This window comes from Phyllopteryx taeniolatus, chromosome 2, assembly GCF_024500385.1.
Source record: "Phyllopteryx taeniolatus isolate TA_2022b chromosome 2, UOR_Ptae_1.2, whole genome shotgun sequence".
NCBI lineage: Eukaryota > Metazoa > Chordata > Actinopteri > Syngnathiformes > Syngnathidae > Phyllopteryx > Phyllopteryx taeniolatus.
In genome coordinates, this window is record NC_084503.1 from 29,382,803 (window position 1) to 29,400,127 (window position 17,325).

Sequence of the window (17,325 nt, forward strand, 5' to 3'; positions counted from 1 at the left end):
GAAATATTTTATTTACTGATTACTAATATTGACCTTGCCAAGCTGATGATAATATACATTATATCCCAATGCTAAAAATAATGTTAAATCACATTGACACTAAAAGAAAATTGGGAGATATTGATTCTGTTTTGTATTTTTATCGAACGCTGGGTTGCGAGCTAAGTCCATGTGTGACACGAGGGGATGAGACATAAAGGTGTGCCCCCTGCCAACAGGGTGGAATGTGACCTTTTGGCGAACAAACACACCAAAGGAGTGAAAGAACTTTGAAGAGGGGAGGGCGAGCAGGATATTTTTCTATTAGTCATGACACCAATTGATTGAACTCTCCACTCTGCGGTGTCGTGCTGCATCTGGTCACAGCTTTCTCATTTTGTTTTGTGTGTGAAGCCGTGTCCACAGCAAGGTGAGGCGGCCAAAGCCGAACCAGAGGTTGTCCAGGGATCGCTGTCCATCAAGCGTCTTGCCCAGGTATTTGATACAAGTCATCTTCAGCAAACTATTAGCCAACTAATAGCCAACTACTGGGTGAGCTAGGTGATATAGGCATTAAAAAATCAGCTTTTTTCCCCCAACAAAAATCTGATTAGTGATTTTAATGGATTTTCCCTTTGCGCATAGAAAAAGCAAATGGCAATGACATCATTCAAAAGTTTTGATCTTTTTTTTTCACCTCGCTTTCTTTCTCCCGATACCAAACAACCTTTGAAATGTTTTTGCCCCCATCAAAATTTGAAATGCATATATTACAGATAATGTTAAAATAAGTTCATTTTGTCAAAACATGTACAGTATGTAAACTTGATCCTTAATTAATTAATTCAAATTTGAAGTGTTTATAATGTTTAATAACATCATAAAATAAGCCATCAAAATGGCTTTCACATTATTCACATGTAGAGATATACAAGTGAGGCAAGACCATGTCTGCGGAGTATTTTCAGCTTGGAAAAACATACTCGGGTTAAAAATGGGCAACATGTCTTAGGCAGTGTTCAGCATGATTAACTTCCACCGGCCTCCTTTTTTGCATTTGAAAACAATGCGAAACTGATCCTGTTCATGCTATCTTATAAAGTTGCGCATTGCTTCTTTTGAAAAATAGTCACTCAAGTAGTTGTAAAAGTCGCTAAATATATCTACCAAATCGCTAAGTTGCCAACAATGACTCTTAAGGAATGCAGATCACCGGGGACGCTTTTGAACTATGAAAGGCACCGTAAAAAGTCCTGACAAATCGATTTTAATTACTGTAATTTCTCGTGTATAATGCGCATTTCCCCCCCCAAAAAAATTGTCAGAAGTCAATAGTGTGCATTATATTTAGGTATAGGGGCAAATGGAAAAAACGTTCACATTTTATAAATGTATGACGCCATCTAGTGGTTATGAAAAAGCTGTACACTTTCATTCCAATATGACAAGGGTACGTATGACTGCATATATGTACAGTTGTGCTCATAAGTTTACATACCCTGGCAGAATTTGTGAAATATAGTTCTTTTAAATATGAACAACAACCATCATTAATTTCTTTATGGGTTATGTTTTTTTGAATGATAATGCTTTTCTGAAGTGCTTGACTGTTTAATTTGAATCCCATTAAAATACAATTAAATGTGTTTCGCCTGGTCCTTCATGTTTTCTTTAAAGAATTGTACCCATCTTACAAATTCTCCCTGGGTAATCAAACATATGAGCACAGCTGTGTGTTTTCTAATTTACTAAATAAAAGTAGTAAATAAAAAAAGATTACGCTTTCAAATAAAGTGCTTAACTTCATAATAATTATTTGGAAAAAAATAACAAAATACACATAATACTTCATGTTTTGATCATATGGGTAGAAACAAAATCATGCATTTTAAAAATGCATTATACATAGGTAGAAGGGTTTTCCAGAATTTTACGGTAAATGAAGTTGATTAATCACCGAGCCTATTTTACACTTACTGAAATTCGTGCAAACATTTTGGAATGTCAAATGTATCACGTACAGTGATGACATGAAAAAGATGGCTTTATAGTACAACCCCAATTCCAATGAAGTTGGGACGTTGTGTTAAACATAAATAAAAACAGAATACAATGATTTGCAAATCATGTTCAACCTATATTTAATTGAATACACTACAAAGACAAGATTTTTAATGTTCAAACTTTATTGTTTTTAGGAAATAATCATTAACTTAAAATTTTATGGCTGCAAAGCTGGGACAGGCTCATGTTTACCACTGTTACATCACCTTTTCTTTTAACAACATTCAATAAACATTTGGGAACTGAGGACACAAATTGTTGAAGCTTTGTCGGTGGAATTCTTTCCCGTTCTTGCTTGATGTAGAGCTTCAGCTGTTCAACAGTCCGGGGTCTGCGCCACACATTTTCAATGGGAGACAGGTCTGGACTGCAGGCAGGCCGGTCTAGTACCTGCACTCTTTTACTACGAAGCCACGCTGTTGTAACACCTGCAGAATATGGTTTGGCATTGTCTTGCTGAAATAAGCACAGCGTCCATGAAAAAGACGTTGATTGGATGGCAGCATATGTTTCTCCAAAACCTGTATGTACCTTTCAGCATTAATGGTGCTGTCACAGATGTGTAAGTTACCCATGCCATTGGCACTAACACAGCCCCATACCATCACAGATGCTGGCTTTTGAACTTTGTGTCCATAACAGTCCGGATGGTTCTTTTCTTCTTTGGCCCAGAGGACACGATTTCCGCAATTTCCAAAAACAATTTGAAATGTGGACTCGTCGGACCACAGAACACTTTTCCACTTTGCATCAGTCCATCTTAGATGAGCTCGGGCCCAGAGAAGCTGGCGGCGTTTCTGGGTGTTGTTGATAAATGGCTTTTGCTTTGCCTAGTAGAGTTTCAATTTTCACTTACGGATGTAGCGCCAAACTGTATTTACTGACATTGGTTTTCTGAAGTGTTCCTGAGCCGATGTGGTGATATCCTTTACACATTGATGTTGGTTTTTGATGCAGTGCCGCCTGAGGGATCGAAGGTCACGGGCATTCAACGTTGGTTTTCGGCCTTGCCGCTTACATGCAGTGATCTCTCCATATTCTCTGAACCGTTTGATGATGATATGGACCGTAGATGATGAATTCCCTAAATTCCTTGCAATTGTACGTTGAGGAACATTGTCCTTAAACTGTTCCGACTATTTTCTCACGCACTTGTTCACAAAGAGGTGAACCTCGCCCCATCTTTGCTTGTGAATGACTGAGCAATTCGGGGAAGCTCCTTTTATACCCAATCATGGCACCCACCTGTTCCCAATTAGCCTGTTCACCTATGGGATGTTCCAAACAGGTGTTTGGTGACCATTCCTCAACTTTCTCAGTCTTTTTTGCCACCTGTCCCACCTTTTTTGGAACATGTTGCAGCCATAAAATTCTTAGTTAATGATTATTTGCTAAAAACAATAAAGTTTATCTGTTTGAACATTAAATATCTTGTCTTTGTAGTGTATTCAATTAAATATAGGTTGAACACGATTTGCAAATCATTGTATTCTGTTTTTATTTATGTTTAACACAACGTCCCAACTTCATTGGAATTGGGGTTGTACATCTCTGATGCAAAATTTTATGTAGTTTGTGTGGTGTTTTGATGTAAAACGTGGGGGGGGGGGAGGACGTAAATTTGTCATGTCAGCATTTCATCATACTATTGTTCTGGAAAATGGAATCGTATTAAATTATTAAATTTCTCAACGTGTGTACAGTAATTGCACAAGAAGACCTGCAAGCTCTCCATTCTTCAGATAGATATGAGGAGCTACTTTCCAAAACACTAATAATCCATTTTGATTACAGTGTCCTCTGTTTAGTACAGATTTCAATTCCAACAACAGTGACATAACCCAATTTGTATGTACAGTGAATATAATAAGTCTACATACTTCTTTTCCAAATGGCAGGTTTTTGTGATCTATAAAAATGAGGCCATCACTAACCTATGCTAACGCAATAATAGTCATTTACAGTAAATAATCGTAAGAAACACATTTCTAGGCCATAAATATAAAACAAGCCAATGAAAAACAAAGTATGGCTGCTTGTCTGCTGTTGATGCCAACAGGTCAAAATCAAGTTGCTAAAATAACCGTTAAACTATGAGTTATGCTGATTTTAATCGCAAAAATGTCACTGCAATGCTTAGTAAACGTACATTGACAGCACAGTCGAAAAACAGTTGTTGGTGGTGTGCTTTTCAAAATTACTTGATTAATTTCCCCCATAGTCAATCAATTGGCAATTCATTGAGATGCTATGTTCAGAGATTATACTAATCATTTGTCTTTCAGTGGCATCTTGAAAGCATCACTCAGGATTTACATGAAATTCTTGGTAAAGTGTGAATTACTAACCGACTGAGATATGCAGTATTTAACGCCTGAGCACTGATTGAAAATGTATGTATTTTAAGGGTCCTAAACACAACTCACTGAGTAGAGCCCTCTAGAAAATTAGAAACATGAAGACACCAGTTTTACCTATCTCCATGAAATTCGGTAAACATGTCTATCATAACAGGACACACAAAAAAGTCTTTAGGACGCATGTTTCGAAATTGAACAGGATGTCGGCCAATCAACCAGTTCCAAGGCTCGTACTAACTCCATCTCGAGAATTCCCCCAAATGAGTCCCAGTCAGAAGAAGGTATCCTTGCCAGATGGTCTACACTAAATTGTGACACTTCTTTTGCCTACGCCACCGGGCGAAGCATGGTGTCAAACTTTGATGAACATTTGGAGGATTCTCCTAAAAAATGGGGCTTTGAGGACCTGTTGTATTGATTGATATAAGGTATTGAATTTCAACAGAACCTCTTGGGAGAAAAGCCTCTGATGCTGCCTGGGCTGTACCGTCACGGGTCTTCAGAACCTGGAGACCTGGACGCCTTCGTACGCATTTGTCTGCTGGATCCCAGCTTTCCTGCTTTGGTGGAGCAGGTGGAGGGCGAGCTGAGGAAAATACTTGAAGAATGAATCATCATTGACAACTGAAGGGAGAGAAGAGGTCATGCCAGCGCTGCGCTTTTGTGTTTGTTTGCTGTTTTTCCCACGCCGTTCGCTACGTAGGCGTGCACTTTGCGCTGCCAATGTCGACAGTGTTGTGGTCGTGCGTTAGCACTTAGGACATTTCAGATTGTTGATTAACACAGCTTTAACAAAACTTAAGTTCATTTTTGAATTTTTTTATTCAGAAAAAAATATTGGTCTTATTCATATGTTTGATCGTGGCTATATACTCTGGTCCCTCTGTTCTCACATCAACGCAGGTCCGTTTTCCACCGCAACACACATCATCAGTACATTGTATTGAAAGGAGGAGTCATGCAGCTACAGCAGTAAATGTCGCTATGCCAGCTTCCAAGGGATCCCATGATATTAAAGCTTGACTGATTAAAACAAACTGCCCTCCATTTAATCTATTCAAGAATACATTTTGCATAGGATTATAGCCATGCTATACAGTCAAAAAAAATACAAGATAAAAATTATTAATTAAATTAGGAAATGTTAAAAAAAATATCTTTTTTTTTTTTACAGATTTCCTATCATTTGAACACTCATACTGCAACATATACAAGACAATCTAAGTTACTCTCAAAAGGAAATTAAAGTAATACATATACCATTGATATTTAGTTAGTTAAACACACATTATTCATTATCTGTTTTCACTCGCCATTACATTTTGAATACTGCCAGTCACTGAAGCCCTTGCTTCACAATAAAAGTTCAATTAAAAATGGACTTGTCGTCACAAAATCAAACATCAAATGACCATGATATGCTGTACAAATGTTCAAGAGGAATATATATATATATATCTCAGGATGACTATAAAAAACCTTTTGGGATGCAAAACAAAAGCCACACGAGGGATAACAACAGAAGATGTCTATTCTGAGTACCCTATTGCGTAATTATTTTGCATGCATTTACATGATATGTCATACAAAAGGAAAGTGGGGGTCAGCTCATCTCAGGGCCATGATTGAAATAATTTAAGGAGACATCAACATCACATCAGGAAAAAAAAAATTGTGTACACCTCTTAGGTGATATGTAGTCACTATTCGTCATCCTGACCTCTCCAAGCGACAAGGCATGCTTTAAGACTCCCACCTCCGCTTGCTCTTTGTTGCCAGTGTTATGCTGATATTGTTTCTTGTAAAAAGAGACAAGATATGCTTTTATTCATTTTTTTCTCCCTCAAGATAGCCTGCAACTCAGATGCCACTGTGTAGCCAAAAAACTGCAGTTTTACCATCTTATCTGTGAAGAGAAAATAAAGAGAAGGCATGACCACGGATAATCCTTGGCAGCGCGTTCTATATTTAGCACCCGCCATCACTCTCCACAGTGTCTTACTTGAGTCAATTACTTACTTCGTGTTCCTTTGGCGGACGTTTTTGTCTTTGTGGTTGTTTGTAGAAATGGTTTTCCTATGAAAGAAGGAGGTGGGGTTTAGAAAATATGAAGGTAAAAGTAGGTGAAATCACAGTTTGAATTACTGTCTTTCCACAAATAATGGCCCAGTGTTGCACATGGGGGAGGCATAGATAGAGGGACATTTTTTTAGCATTTTTTAAAATGAGTTTAAACAATGCTAAAGGTTTATTTGAATGTACGTCAAGATAAAGTGGTCTTTAAAGCAAAAATATAAAGGCAGAGAACTGCAGAAAAAGGGCAAGAACTGAGGCGGAAAGGGCAGCCCCCTTGGACACAACATTGCGAACCGAGCACTTACTGTAGCAGCGACGCTGTCACCACTTAATGAAAGATCAGCTTTATTAATTAGCAGGGCACTCGTTGACAGAATGCATTGAGATTCCATACTGAGAGACTTTATGTGCTTCAGTGATACTGTTTGGACTAGTAATAGTGTTCACATGGGCGTCAGGTAACCTTTTCTATGTGTAAACTGTCTATGAGTTGAGTTAATTACGAATACTACAAGTTTTCCTTCCTGTTGGGAAAAAGGAGGTGTCTATCCGAAAGTGGAGCAAAATACATAAAGTACAAAACACTTATGGAGAAATGCAGCGAAGACACAAGTAGCAAGGCAGACTGGGCAGCGCCCTGGAACAAAAATATGTAGTCCGAACATGTTAGGTTATATCCAATTAGCTAAGATGCCCTCTCCACTCTTTAATACTGAGTAGGGAACTTGTTTTTTTAACGTGGCTCAGTGTGGACTCCACACTAATTCATCTGAGTGACTGTTTACATGTGTTTGTGTTTACATCTGCAACAGAGGAAGGGAGGCATCTATTTGAAGATGGAGTTTAATGTAAAATAAAAAGGACTATTATGGAGAAATGCTGGAAAGAGTCAAGAAGCAAGGCAGAATGGCCAGGCTCGAAACATGAACATGGACGCACACATTGCCGAGTGACCACGTTAGGTAAAATATTATCGACGAAGGCCCCAGGTTCACAGATCACGTTTAATACTAGTCATTGAACTTGGTTAGAACGTGGGATAAGATGCCACACTTTAAGCAATCCGAGAGACTGTTTATGCGTTTTGGTTCTGCTGTTTTGGTTAGCAAGAGAGTTCAAATGGGCTCGGGCAGTTAACTTTTTGTCCGCATGTGAACCATAGTGTCTATGAACCGAGTCAATTATATTTATTAGTTAATGTCTTCTTGATGCGAAAGGGGGGTTTCTTTGAAAGTGGATTTTAAAACAAAATACAAAGAAATGCAGCAATGTGGCAGGAAATAAGGCAGATTAGGCAGCCCCTGGAATGTAAACATGGACGTGCACAACTTTGCAACGTGACCACGTCGGATCTTAAGTAAGATCATCTTTAATACTGCACAGGGAAATGTTTTTATTTTATTTTTTTTTGCAATAAGAATCCACACTTAAACTCATCCGAGAGAGGCTTTGGAGCAGTGGTTTTGGTTAGCAACAGAGTTCAAGTGGGCTCAGCAGTTGTCCACATGTAAACCATATTTAATTACAGTTAGTAATATTTTTTCTTCTGGAAGGGGAAAAGGAAGGCTTCATTCTGAGGAAAGCATTTACTTGTCTTGTGTGTGACGCATCAGGCTAATTGGGCCATGGCATTTATTTGAGGGATGGCCACTGTTTGAGGAAATACTGTATGTGTGTAGATCTGCTAACTTACATTGGTCCAACTGGCTCATCATCTATGAAGTGGAGAACGGGCGATGAAAAACAAACAGAGGAGACAAACGTGAGATAAAGGTAATCAAAGAATGTATGTCAAATCTAGCACAGCAACTTTGCACAGGTAGCTATTTCACTGAGGCATAAAAAAGACAAAAAATAGAGTTAGAGACCCTCCAAAGTTCCTCAATATAGGTCACCGAATCATTCAAGCTGAATGTTTGCTGAGAGAACAGATTGCTTTGAATGGTGGTGTGACACAACCCTGCACTCGTGATAAGTCAGCGGCGTTTTATGCGTAGACTGTGTCAAATTCAAAGGATACATTTGAAAATGAGGCTTCTTGGAAAGCTGCAGGACTATGTTAGCGTGGTAAAACAGCCAGGAGTAACATATCATTTGAATAGTGGAATTTGACAACACTGTGTTGGATCCACAAAAGCTACCACAAATCTAATTTTAACCCTCGGGAGTTGCTATTCATTGTCAGACAGAGCATACGTGTAGGAGGCTTACAAATGGCTCATTTGAAGCCAACTTTTAATTACACCCAGCAATATCACAGTGATTTTTTTGAAAAGGCCCTAATAAAACAATACACAGATGACCCATTGTGATCGATTTGGCATGATAGCATGAACCTTTTTTGCGCTTTCCGTAGCATCATAGTCATTTTATTATTTCCCTAAAGCACGAATCTCTGCATTTACTGCTGATTTGTAATTCATTCATAATAATAAATTATTTAAATGAGAATAGTCATACATTCATTCAATGAGCAGTGCATTATTATTATTATTATTTTTTTTTTAAAAGGCCGGAATGTCAACATCACATTGAGAAACATCGTAGAAAAGAGAACTGATACAAAAAGCCACATTTCCACTAATGGTACAATTCAGATCGGTAAAACCGAATCAGGCTTCTGTTTTTCAGCTAGCAATGGCGAAAGCTGTGTAAGCTACTAAAATAGTATGACATCATGGCATACCACCGAGACAATAATTGAGTTAAGACAATAAACGCCGTGGTGCAGTGAAGTTTACCTGGAAACAATAAATAGGACTTTGTAATCCGCAGCATTTTTTATTAGAGTTTTTGTTTTCTTCCCATTCTGTTAATTCCATTGTAACATGAAAGAAGGCTGCCATTTCTCTGTCAACCAATCAATGAAAAGAATCCTGTTTACTGAAGCATACCACTGCAGAAGATACCCCAACAAAAGAATACAGTGAACCCTCATCTACTCGTTCACTATTCACATATTTGCCTTGTTTTTTTTTTTTTTTGCAGAACCTATCCTTATCTAATCGCTAAAAAAAACTCACCTATTCATGGCTATGAGGTTTTTTTTTCTGGAGTTATTGTAACCCCAAAAATTTCACAAGATGGCACTAAAGCCTTGGCTACTAGGAAAGTCGTAGTTAATGTCTAGGGAGTTATACAGATCGACAGAGAGATCAAGATGTCGGGGAGGAGCTAAGTTTAGCCTAGGTTGTTAGGTAAGTTATGGAGAGTCTTTTCCACGTGTATGTATTTACTATGCCAAGTGGCTATTAAGAAAGTTCAAGCTAGCAAACAACAGAAGTCTCGTTATTGCTTAAAAAATTGTATTTTGGAAGGTGATATACATGTGTGTTTTATTCTAAAAAATATCATTTGTAATCCATTTATTTTTAAGTGTAAGTTTGGTAGAGTTTGAAATAATATTAAAATGTTTTGGGACCATAGTTTGTGGTATACAGTGCTGTGCAAAAGTTTTGGCCCCTTTCTCAAATTCTATTTTTTTTTTTAAATGTTTAAGACCATCAAACAAATGTAAATATCAAAGATAACCCAAGTAAACATAAAATGCAGTTTTTAAATGGTGATTTGATTCATTACGGAAAAAAAAGAAAAGATTCAAAACTACCTGGCCCTGTGTGAAAAAGTAAAGGACTCCAGAACCTAATAACTGGTTGAGCCACCCTCAGCAGCTACAACTGAAATCAAGCGTTTTCTGTAACTGGGAATGAGTCTTTCACATCTCTGTGGAGATAAAGCATAAACTGCCCTTTTTAAGGTCATGCCACAGCATTTCAGTCGTATTCAAGTCCAGACTTTGACAAGGCCACTCCAAAACCTTTTTTTTTTTTTTTAAAAAAGCCATTCAGACGACTTGCTGGTGTGTTTTGGAGGATTTTCCTGCTGCAGAAATGAAATGCACTTCAGCTTGAGGTCACGACATGATGGCTGAACATTCTCCTTCAGGATTTTCTGGTAAAGAGCAGAATTAATGGTTGCATCAATCACAGCAAATCGTCCAGGTCCTGAAGGAGCAAAGCAGCCTTAGACCATCACAGTACCACCACATTTGACTGTTGGTGTAATGTTCTTTTTCTGAAATGGTGTGTTGCACTTACTCCAGATGTATCGAGACACACACCTTCTAAAAAGTTCAACTTTTGTCTCGTTAGTCCATAGAATATTCTCCAAAAAGTCTTGGGAATCAGTCAGATGTTTTTGTTTTTTTTGGGTGACAAAAGTAAGATGACCCTTTATTGTTCTTTTTGGTTAACAATGGTTTTCGCCTTTGAACTCTGCCATGAATGTAATTTTTTTTTTAGTTTTTTCCTTATTGTTGGGTCATAAACACCAACCTTAACTGAGGCAAGGGAGCCCTGCAGTTCTTTAGATCTTGTCATCGATTCTTTTGTTGAACTCCTGGATGAGTCTTCGCTGTGCTCTTGGGGTAATTATGTATTTGTGTCATTCCTGGGAAGGCTCACCACACTTCCATGCTTTCTCAATTTGTGCATGATGGCTCTCACTGTAGTTTGCTGGAATCCTAAAGGTTTAGAAATAGATTTGTAACCTTTGGCTCACCGTAGTTCGCTGGAATCCCAAAGCTTTAGAAATGGTGTCAGTTAATTTCTCGTCTGTTCTTGAACTTCTTTGGATCCAGGCATTTTATTGCGACTTCATTTTGTCAAACAGGTTCAAGTAATTTCTTGATTGAACAGGTCTGGACTTCAGGTAATCAGGCTTGGGTGTGTTCAGTGAAAATGAACTAAAAAGTGTGTTTGGGGGGCTAAGTAGCTTTAAATATTCTTTTTTTCTTAATAAATAAAACCATCATTTAAAAATGATATTTACACTTGCTTGATCTTAAACATTAAAGTGGGGAAACTGCAAAGATATAATAATTTGTGAAGGGGGCGAATACTTTTTCACAGCACAGTATTTACAGTTTAAACTACTAATATAGGTTACTGAATTATAATAACTATAAATAATGTCGTAGATTTCTTTGTAATACTTTGTTTAGCTCACAGTCGCTGCATTGCGATGTTATCGTATCGTATTGAGCTACTCCTCAATTCCCATTGTTTAATTGTTCGTTTATTTTGTGCCAAGCCAATTCAGCAAATTTTGTCAAATTTGTACCGAATTGAACCGTATAACTTGGTGGAAACAAGGCTTAAGTGGGTATCGTTTCATTTGGTGCCCTTGAAGAGCTGGTTGGTGTTTGGCATACAGATGCAAATGTGTCAACTAAGCAGCCACATGCAGTTACAAAGTCGCAGATCACCAGCTTTACATCAGCATTCCATGGCATTAATATGAAGCAGAATAGGACATCAGTCATATTGTTAGTCATCAGACATGGCGCTGCGATCGATTGCGGCAGGACGTCTTTCTGCATATGCCACCATTTTCTCACCTCCTATGCATAACCCACACAAGCTGTGTTTACTATACTGCCTCTGCAAGCACATGACAAATAATAGATTTTTACTGTGTGACAGTGAGAACAACATAATCACTTTTGTTTGAATTGCATGTTATCTCACTAAGAATGCTTTTTTTTTTTGCAAAAATGATCACACAGTAAAAATCTCAAGCAACTCAATTTGAAACACAGAGTAGATATGGGAGCCTCTGCCTCAGAGCCCTCAGCTATGGAGCATGAAAAGTGTTCACAGCAAGTCATAATGCACGCAGACGGGGGGCCAAAACCGGGAGGAATCTGGGATGCTAAAAGGAGATTTTAGTGAGGCTGTGCCTCGTCAGTTGAGAGTCCTCACCTTTGATTTGAATGGCATAGACATAGCAAATATAATCCACCTTAATCGCTTCATTTTTCCAGTGGATGAAACCAACTGGAGGCCATGCACACACTTGAGCTGTGTATGCACTGATACACGAGATGTTTTATTTTACTAAAGAGTTTTATTATTACTTTGTTGTTTGTCCCCAGATGATAGCAGAAGGTTGTGGACTGCAACACTCTCGTGTTATTTTCAGAGAAGAAAATACTACTTAAAAATAGATCATAGATAAATAGCATTTTATTTGTAAGCTATTGATTGGGTGGCTATTTTAAGCTGTTGTCAAGTGCATTGAGTAGCTGTAACATGTTTTATACTATAAGATTTGGAAGATTTTAAGGCCACCACTTGAATATCAGAAAGTCAAAGTGTATAAAATCTAGATGCAAGTGATGATTAAATTTGCACTATACTTAACACCAAATAATGTGCATTAATCTAAGTAAATCCACATTGTACTTCCTTACAGGATACACATTAAGCATTATCTGGTCTAATACAGTGGAACCTCTGAGGCCAGACAATCTGTTTTTGGAAGCTGGGGTGGACCTCCATTTTGTTTAGATTTCAAAATGTTTCCGATAATAAATAATAAAAATGTTTTCTGTTTGAGAGTCAAACCGCACCGTAGGACTGGGCGATTATGGAACAAATAATAATCACGTTTATTTTGATTGATATTTAAAGCATGATTAATAAACACGATTATTCATTGATTTCAAAAGCACAACTTTAAATATAACTTAATAGAACAACCAGAAAATAAATTAGTAACAAGTAGAAAAATTATATATGAAAAAAAAATTGCAATAAAAAAGCTAAATAAAAACAAATACCTGCTGTTCCTGCTGTGTGCTCCTTTGCCTCTTAGGGGCAGTGCAGTGCACACGGAGATACGCATTTACATTAAGATAAAAAAGAATACAAGAAGAATGTCTGGATCGAACTTTAACTTCGTTTTCCTATCTTAGGAAGAATATACAGTAAGCCTGTGAGTATTGTTATATTACCTGTCTGTATGTGTTACTACAGCGTTTGAGTGTGAATATTCGTTATTTGAAGATAAATTGATCAAATGGAATTTTTTTGCTAGCCATTCGATATGGTTTTCCATTGACCGATAGCATTGAGGTGGTGATGCTTCTAAAATGAACTATGTCTCATGTTTAAATATCCAATATGCGTACAGTAATCCCTCATTTACTGCGGGGAAGTGGGGGTTCTGGACCACCCCCGCAATAGATGAAATCTGTGAAGTAGCCACCATAAATTTTGGGGGTATTATTTCTGCATATTTTAAAGCTTTAATGAACCTCCTCAGACTCTTAAGAATCTTCCTCAAACTCCTATTAACCTCCACCATACTCTTATAAACACTTTCCATATACCTAAAACACCTTTTAAACTCTTAAATGCACCTTAGTGCTGTACACAATGTACATTTTATTCCTTTTAATATCTGTTTCAATGATTTTTTTCCCTTTGTTTTTATTTATTATGATTTTATTTTTGACAGTTTTAATGTTTTAGTTTAGGATGTGCTTATCTTACCACAAAACAATTACAGCATACACTCCAATTCCTGTGAAATATGAATTATGGGCCATATGAATATGGCGGCACGGTGACCGACTGGTTAGCACATCTGCCTCACAGTTCTGAGGACCCGGGTTCAAATGCAGCCTCGCATGTGTGGAGTTTGCATGTTCTCCCTGTGCCTCCGTGGGTTTTCTCCAGGTACTCCGGTTTCCTCCCACATCCAAAAGCATGCATGGGAGGTGAATTGAAGACTCTAAATTGCCCGTAGGTGTGAATGTGAGGGCGAATGGTTGTTCGATTATACAGGTAAGTGCTCTGCAATTGGCTGGCAACCAGTTCAGGGCGTACCCTGCCTCTCACCCGAAGATAGCTGGGATAGGCTCCAGCACGCCAACGACCCTAGTGAGGATAAGCGGTACGGAAAGTGAAATGAATGAATATGAAAAAAAATGCACTGAATTCGCAATAGGTGAACCGCAGTATAACAAGGGAACACACATTTTTTTTCTTGTGTGTTTAGTTTTACAGCAAACTCCAACCGGTTTGGTTTGGTGTATGGATTGCAATAAGAAAAGAGAAACACCCTAAGTCGAAACAAAATATAGCTGTTTAATATTCCTTTCACATTTGCCTGAGTAAATCTTCTATGTTTGCTTTATAACAACAAAAGCCAGATGTACCCTGAAGCTTTGTTTGGGCTTTATGAGTGTTTGGTTGCCCCGCTCTGATCTATAATGACAGCAGGGCCTGTCGCGGTTCTGATTTAGTGTATAAGTGGGGCCGTCATTGTATGTTGTATTTTGAAGATGATAAAATTGCAGTCGTAAAGGTTAGATGTAACCTTTGTTGACTCGGGGATGCCTTTGGGGTTTCAAGACATTTTCGAGCGGTCATGTCTTCCTCGGGATTTGGGCTCCACCACAACCATAAGACAGTTGTAAAGGCACAATATGGTTTAATACATTGAGAAAGATTATTTGAATTTCAAATCAGTTCTCAATTTTTTTTTCTTCAGCTTCCCTTGGTATTTTTTTTAAATCACATTTCATTTAGATAAATAAGACATAGTGTTCAGTCTCAGCCTGTAAAATGTTTGCCTGAAGCTTTTTGCTGCAGTGAAGAGCATGTTCCTACAAAGTTGTTTTCGCAGGCGTTGTTTACCTGCTTGTTTACAGTGTGTCTACCCACGCTCGAAACCGAGTTTGTGCGATGCGGCTCCGCAGAAGGCTCAAAAAATTATTGCGAGGGGGTGCATGCAAAGCATGTTTTTGTTTGTCCGCCGAAGCACTCACATAACCTAATATTACATCGTTTGAGGAGTATTGAATCTCTGGCAGTAGCTCACATATTTAACAAACACTACGCTACAGTGCCAAATTCACACTTGAGTTTTTGGGGCAATGGACAGTAGGCTTGTTAAAATAACTGATAAAAGACATCTTTATCATGCAGAATATCTCACTTACCACCCATTTAGATTATGGCGCCGTTTGGAAAGAAGGAGGAGGGAAGAATAGTAACCAATTCAGTATAGAAACCAATACAGTTACACATCATATTATCAACACCATTGTTACAACTGCTGTCAGTCAAAGGAACAGCTGCTCCTCAGAAGGTTAGTTCTCCTATTGTTTACCTAATGTGAATTCATAAAGGTCATATTTACATGCGTCTATCATGGGGATTACGTGAGGCAATACACTTCCTGTTCCCTTTCGACACAGTCAGCTGATCACAACGGATACTTAAGTGGGGTACACACATACCGACAATCGGTACAAATTTGAGCATTTTCTCCCTTACGATTTAAGTCAGCAAAGGCTCACTTTTCGAATGCCTCCTCAAGATTGTCCTGAGGAACTATTGTGTGGGGTGGGGTGTATTAAAAGTGAAGGAAAAAAAATAATAATTTGTCCTCCCCAATCTGCTTGGTAAACAGTCTGGGCCAACAATTGTAAATACTAAATGTGTTAACAATGGCAAATCGTTCTGTGTGCAATCAATATGAATTGCTCACCTTTTTAAAAATCGGTTAAGATGTTCAAAATCAGTATGTGTGTACCCTGCTCATATTCATATTTGGAGAATGATGAAATATGATGCTATTCTGCATCGATATCACACAATGTACATGATCAATTCACTGTGTTTGCAGCTGCACCCACAAAGACAAGTTTGAATTTTGATTTGGCTCTGTTGTTCTTTCAACATTGTGTACCTAAGTGAACAGTGAAACTATTTAAGTATGCTATTTTAAATTACGTTTCTAGTAGCTCTGTTCACTATGTTTTGTCAACTACTTAAGAAAATTAACACCAGCAAGAATAAAGCCGATTGGCTAACTGGTGTCATTTCTTCTTTTTTTTTTTTTTTTTTTTTGTTGCAATTGTTCTTGTAAAACTGAATGTTTTAACCCTGCAGAATTCAATGTAAAAAAAGCAGTAAGGCACTGATAACTTTATTACCTTGTCGAACTATGCTTTCTATCAGTTAAAGCCGAGAAAAACATTTGCTTTCTGAATTTTCATAAACCGTAAACATTTAAAAACATCAAATGCATTAAATACAAACATACCAGGAAACAGATAAACTTACAAGTGCGTCTGATGTTTTTATTTAATACATGCCCTTTCCAAAAAATGTAAATATCATGGAAAAGTTTATTTATCTTTTATAGATTATAGATTCAGGGCCCACAATTTAAACAATTTCAAGTATTTATTTGATTATTTTTACATAATTTGGGTTTCCAGCTCATAAATCCCACAAAGTTGCAATACTGTGAAGAAATCAGCCCAAATTTTGCAGGCCATAAATGTTTTAAACTGAGCGTCACACACTAATTATCTAATAAACTCAAAGCACCTGCACAGGTTTCCCCAGATGTAATTAAATTGCTTCAGTTTGGTTTAATTGTCTCAGTTGGGTTCAATATGGGGAAGACTGCAGACTTGACAACTCGCCAGAAGATCATCATTGTTACCCTCTATAGGATGGGTAAGCCACAAAACCTCATAGCTAAGGAGGCTGGCTGTTCACAGAGTGTTGTGTCCAAGTATATCAATGGAAAGTCTAGCGGAAGGACAAAATTATTATGGAAAATGGAAATGTATTTTCGTAAAATGTTTTTCTATACCTGCAAATAAAGACCTCTTTTAAAATACATTTTCCACTCTTTAGTCAGATATTTGCGTTTTCCAAAATGCTAGAAATCCATCCATCCATCCATCCATTTTCTGTACCACTTATCCATTTTCATTATTGTGACAAATATGACATTTATTTAAGACCTTTAAATCTGACAAACCTGAATTTTAACCTGTTAAAACAATTAATTGGCCTTAGTTTGAACATGTTCAATGAAAGTTAATAATCTGCACATGAATGGCAGAGCAAGAGCAATCATTTTTGAATTTGGCTCTTCTTATATTTCATAATCGTAATACATCGCTTATCACATAATCGCAGTATTGTGACGTTATCGCATTGGATCACAAGTTACTCCTTGATTCCCACTCCTA

General features: G+C 37.6%; 2 protein-coding genes across 3 annotated transcripts in view; one reads left to right on the plus strand and one right to left on the minus strand.

Moving 5' to 3' along the window:
• rec114 (REC114 meiotic recombination protein) overlaps window positions 1-6,382 on the plus strand; it is a 65,150-nt gene extending 58,768 nt beyond the window's left edge. For both annotated transcript variants that reach the window (XM_061765647.1, XM_061765648.1), the window contains 2 exons: window positions 394-474; window positions 4,849-6,382. In XM_061765647.1, coding sequence (XP_061621631.1) covers window positions 394-474; window positions 4,849-5,013 — 246 coding nt within the window. In that variant the 3' untranslated portion in view covers window positions 5,014-6,382. The remainder of the gene's footprint in view (window positions 1-393; window positions 475-4,848) is intronic.
• Window positions 5,207-17,325, minus strand: part of nptnb (neuroplastin b) — a 45,736-nt gene continuing 33,617 nt past the window's right edge. Inside the window, exons 7-9 of the mRNA XM_061765644.1 lie at window positions 8,173-8,194; window positions 6,423-6,479; window positions 5,207-6,309 (exon numbers count right to left, since the gene is read on the minus strand). Coding sequence (XP_061621628.1) covers window positions 6,306-6,309; window positions 6,423-6,479; window positions 8,173-8,194 — 83 coding nt within the window. The 3' untranslated portion in view covers window positions 5,207-6,305. The remainder of the gene's footprint in view (window positions 6,310-6,422; window positions 6,480-8,172; window positions 8,195-17,325) is intronic.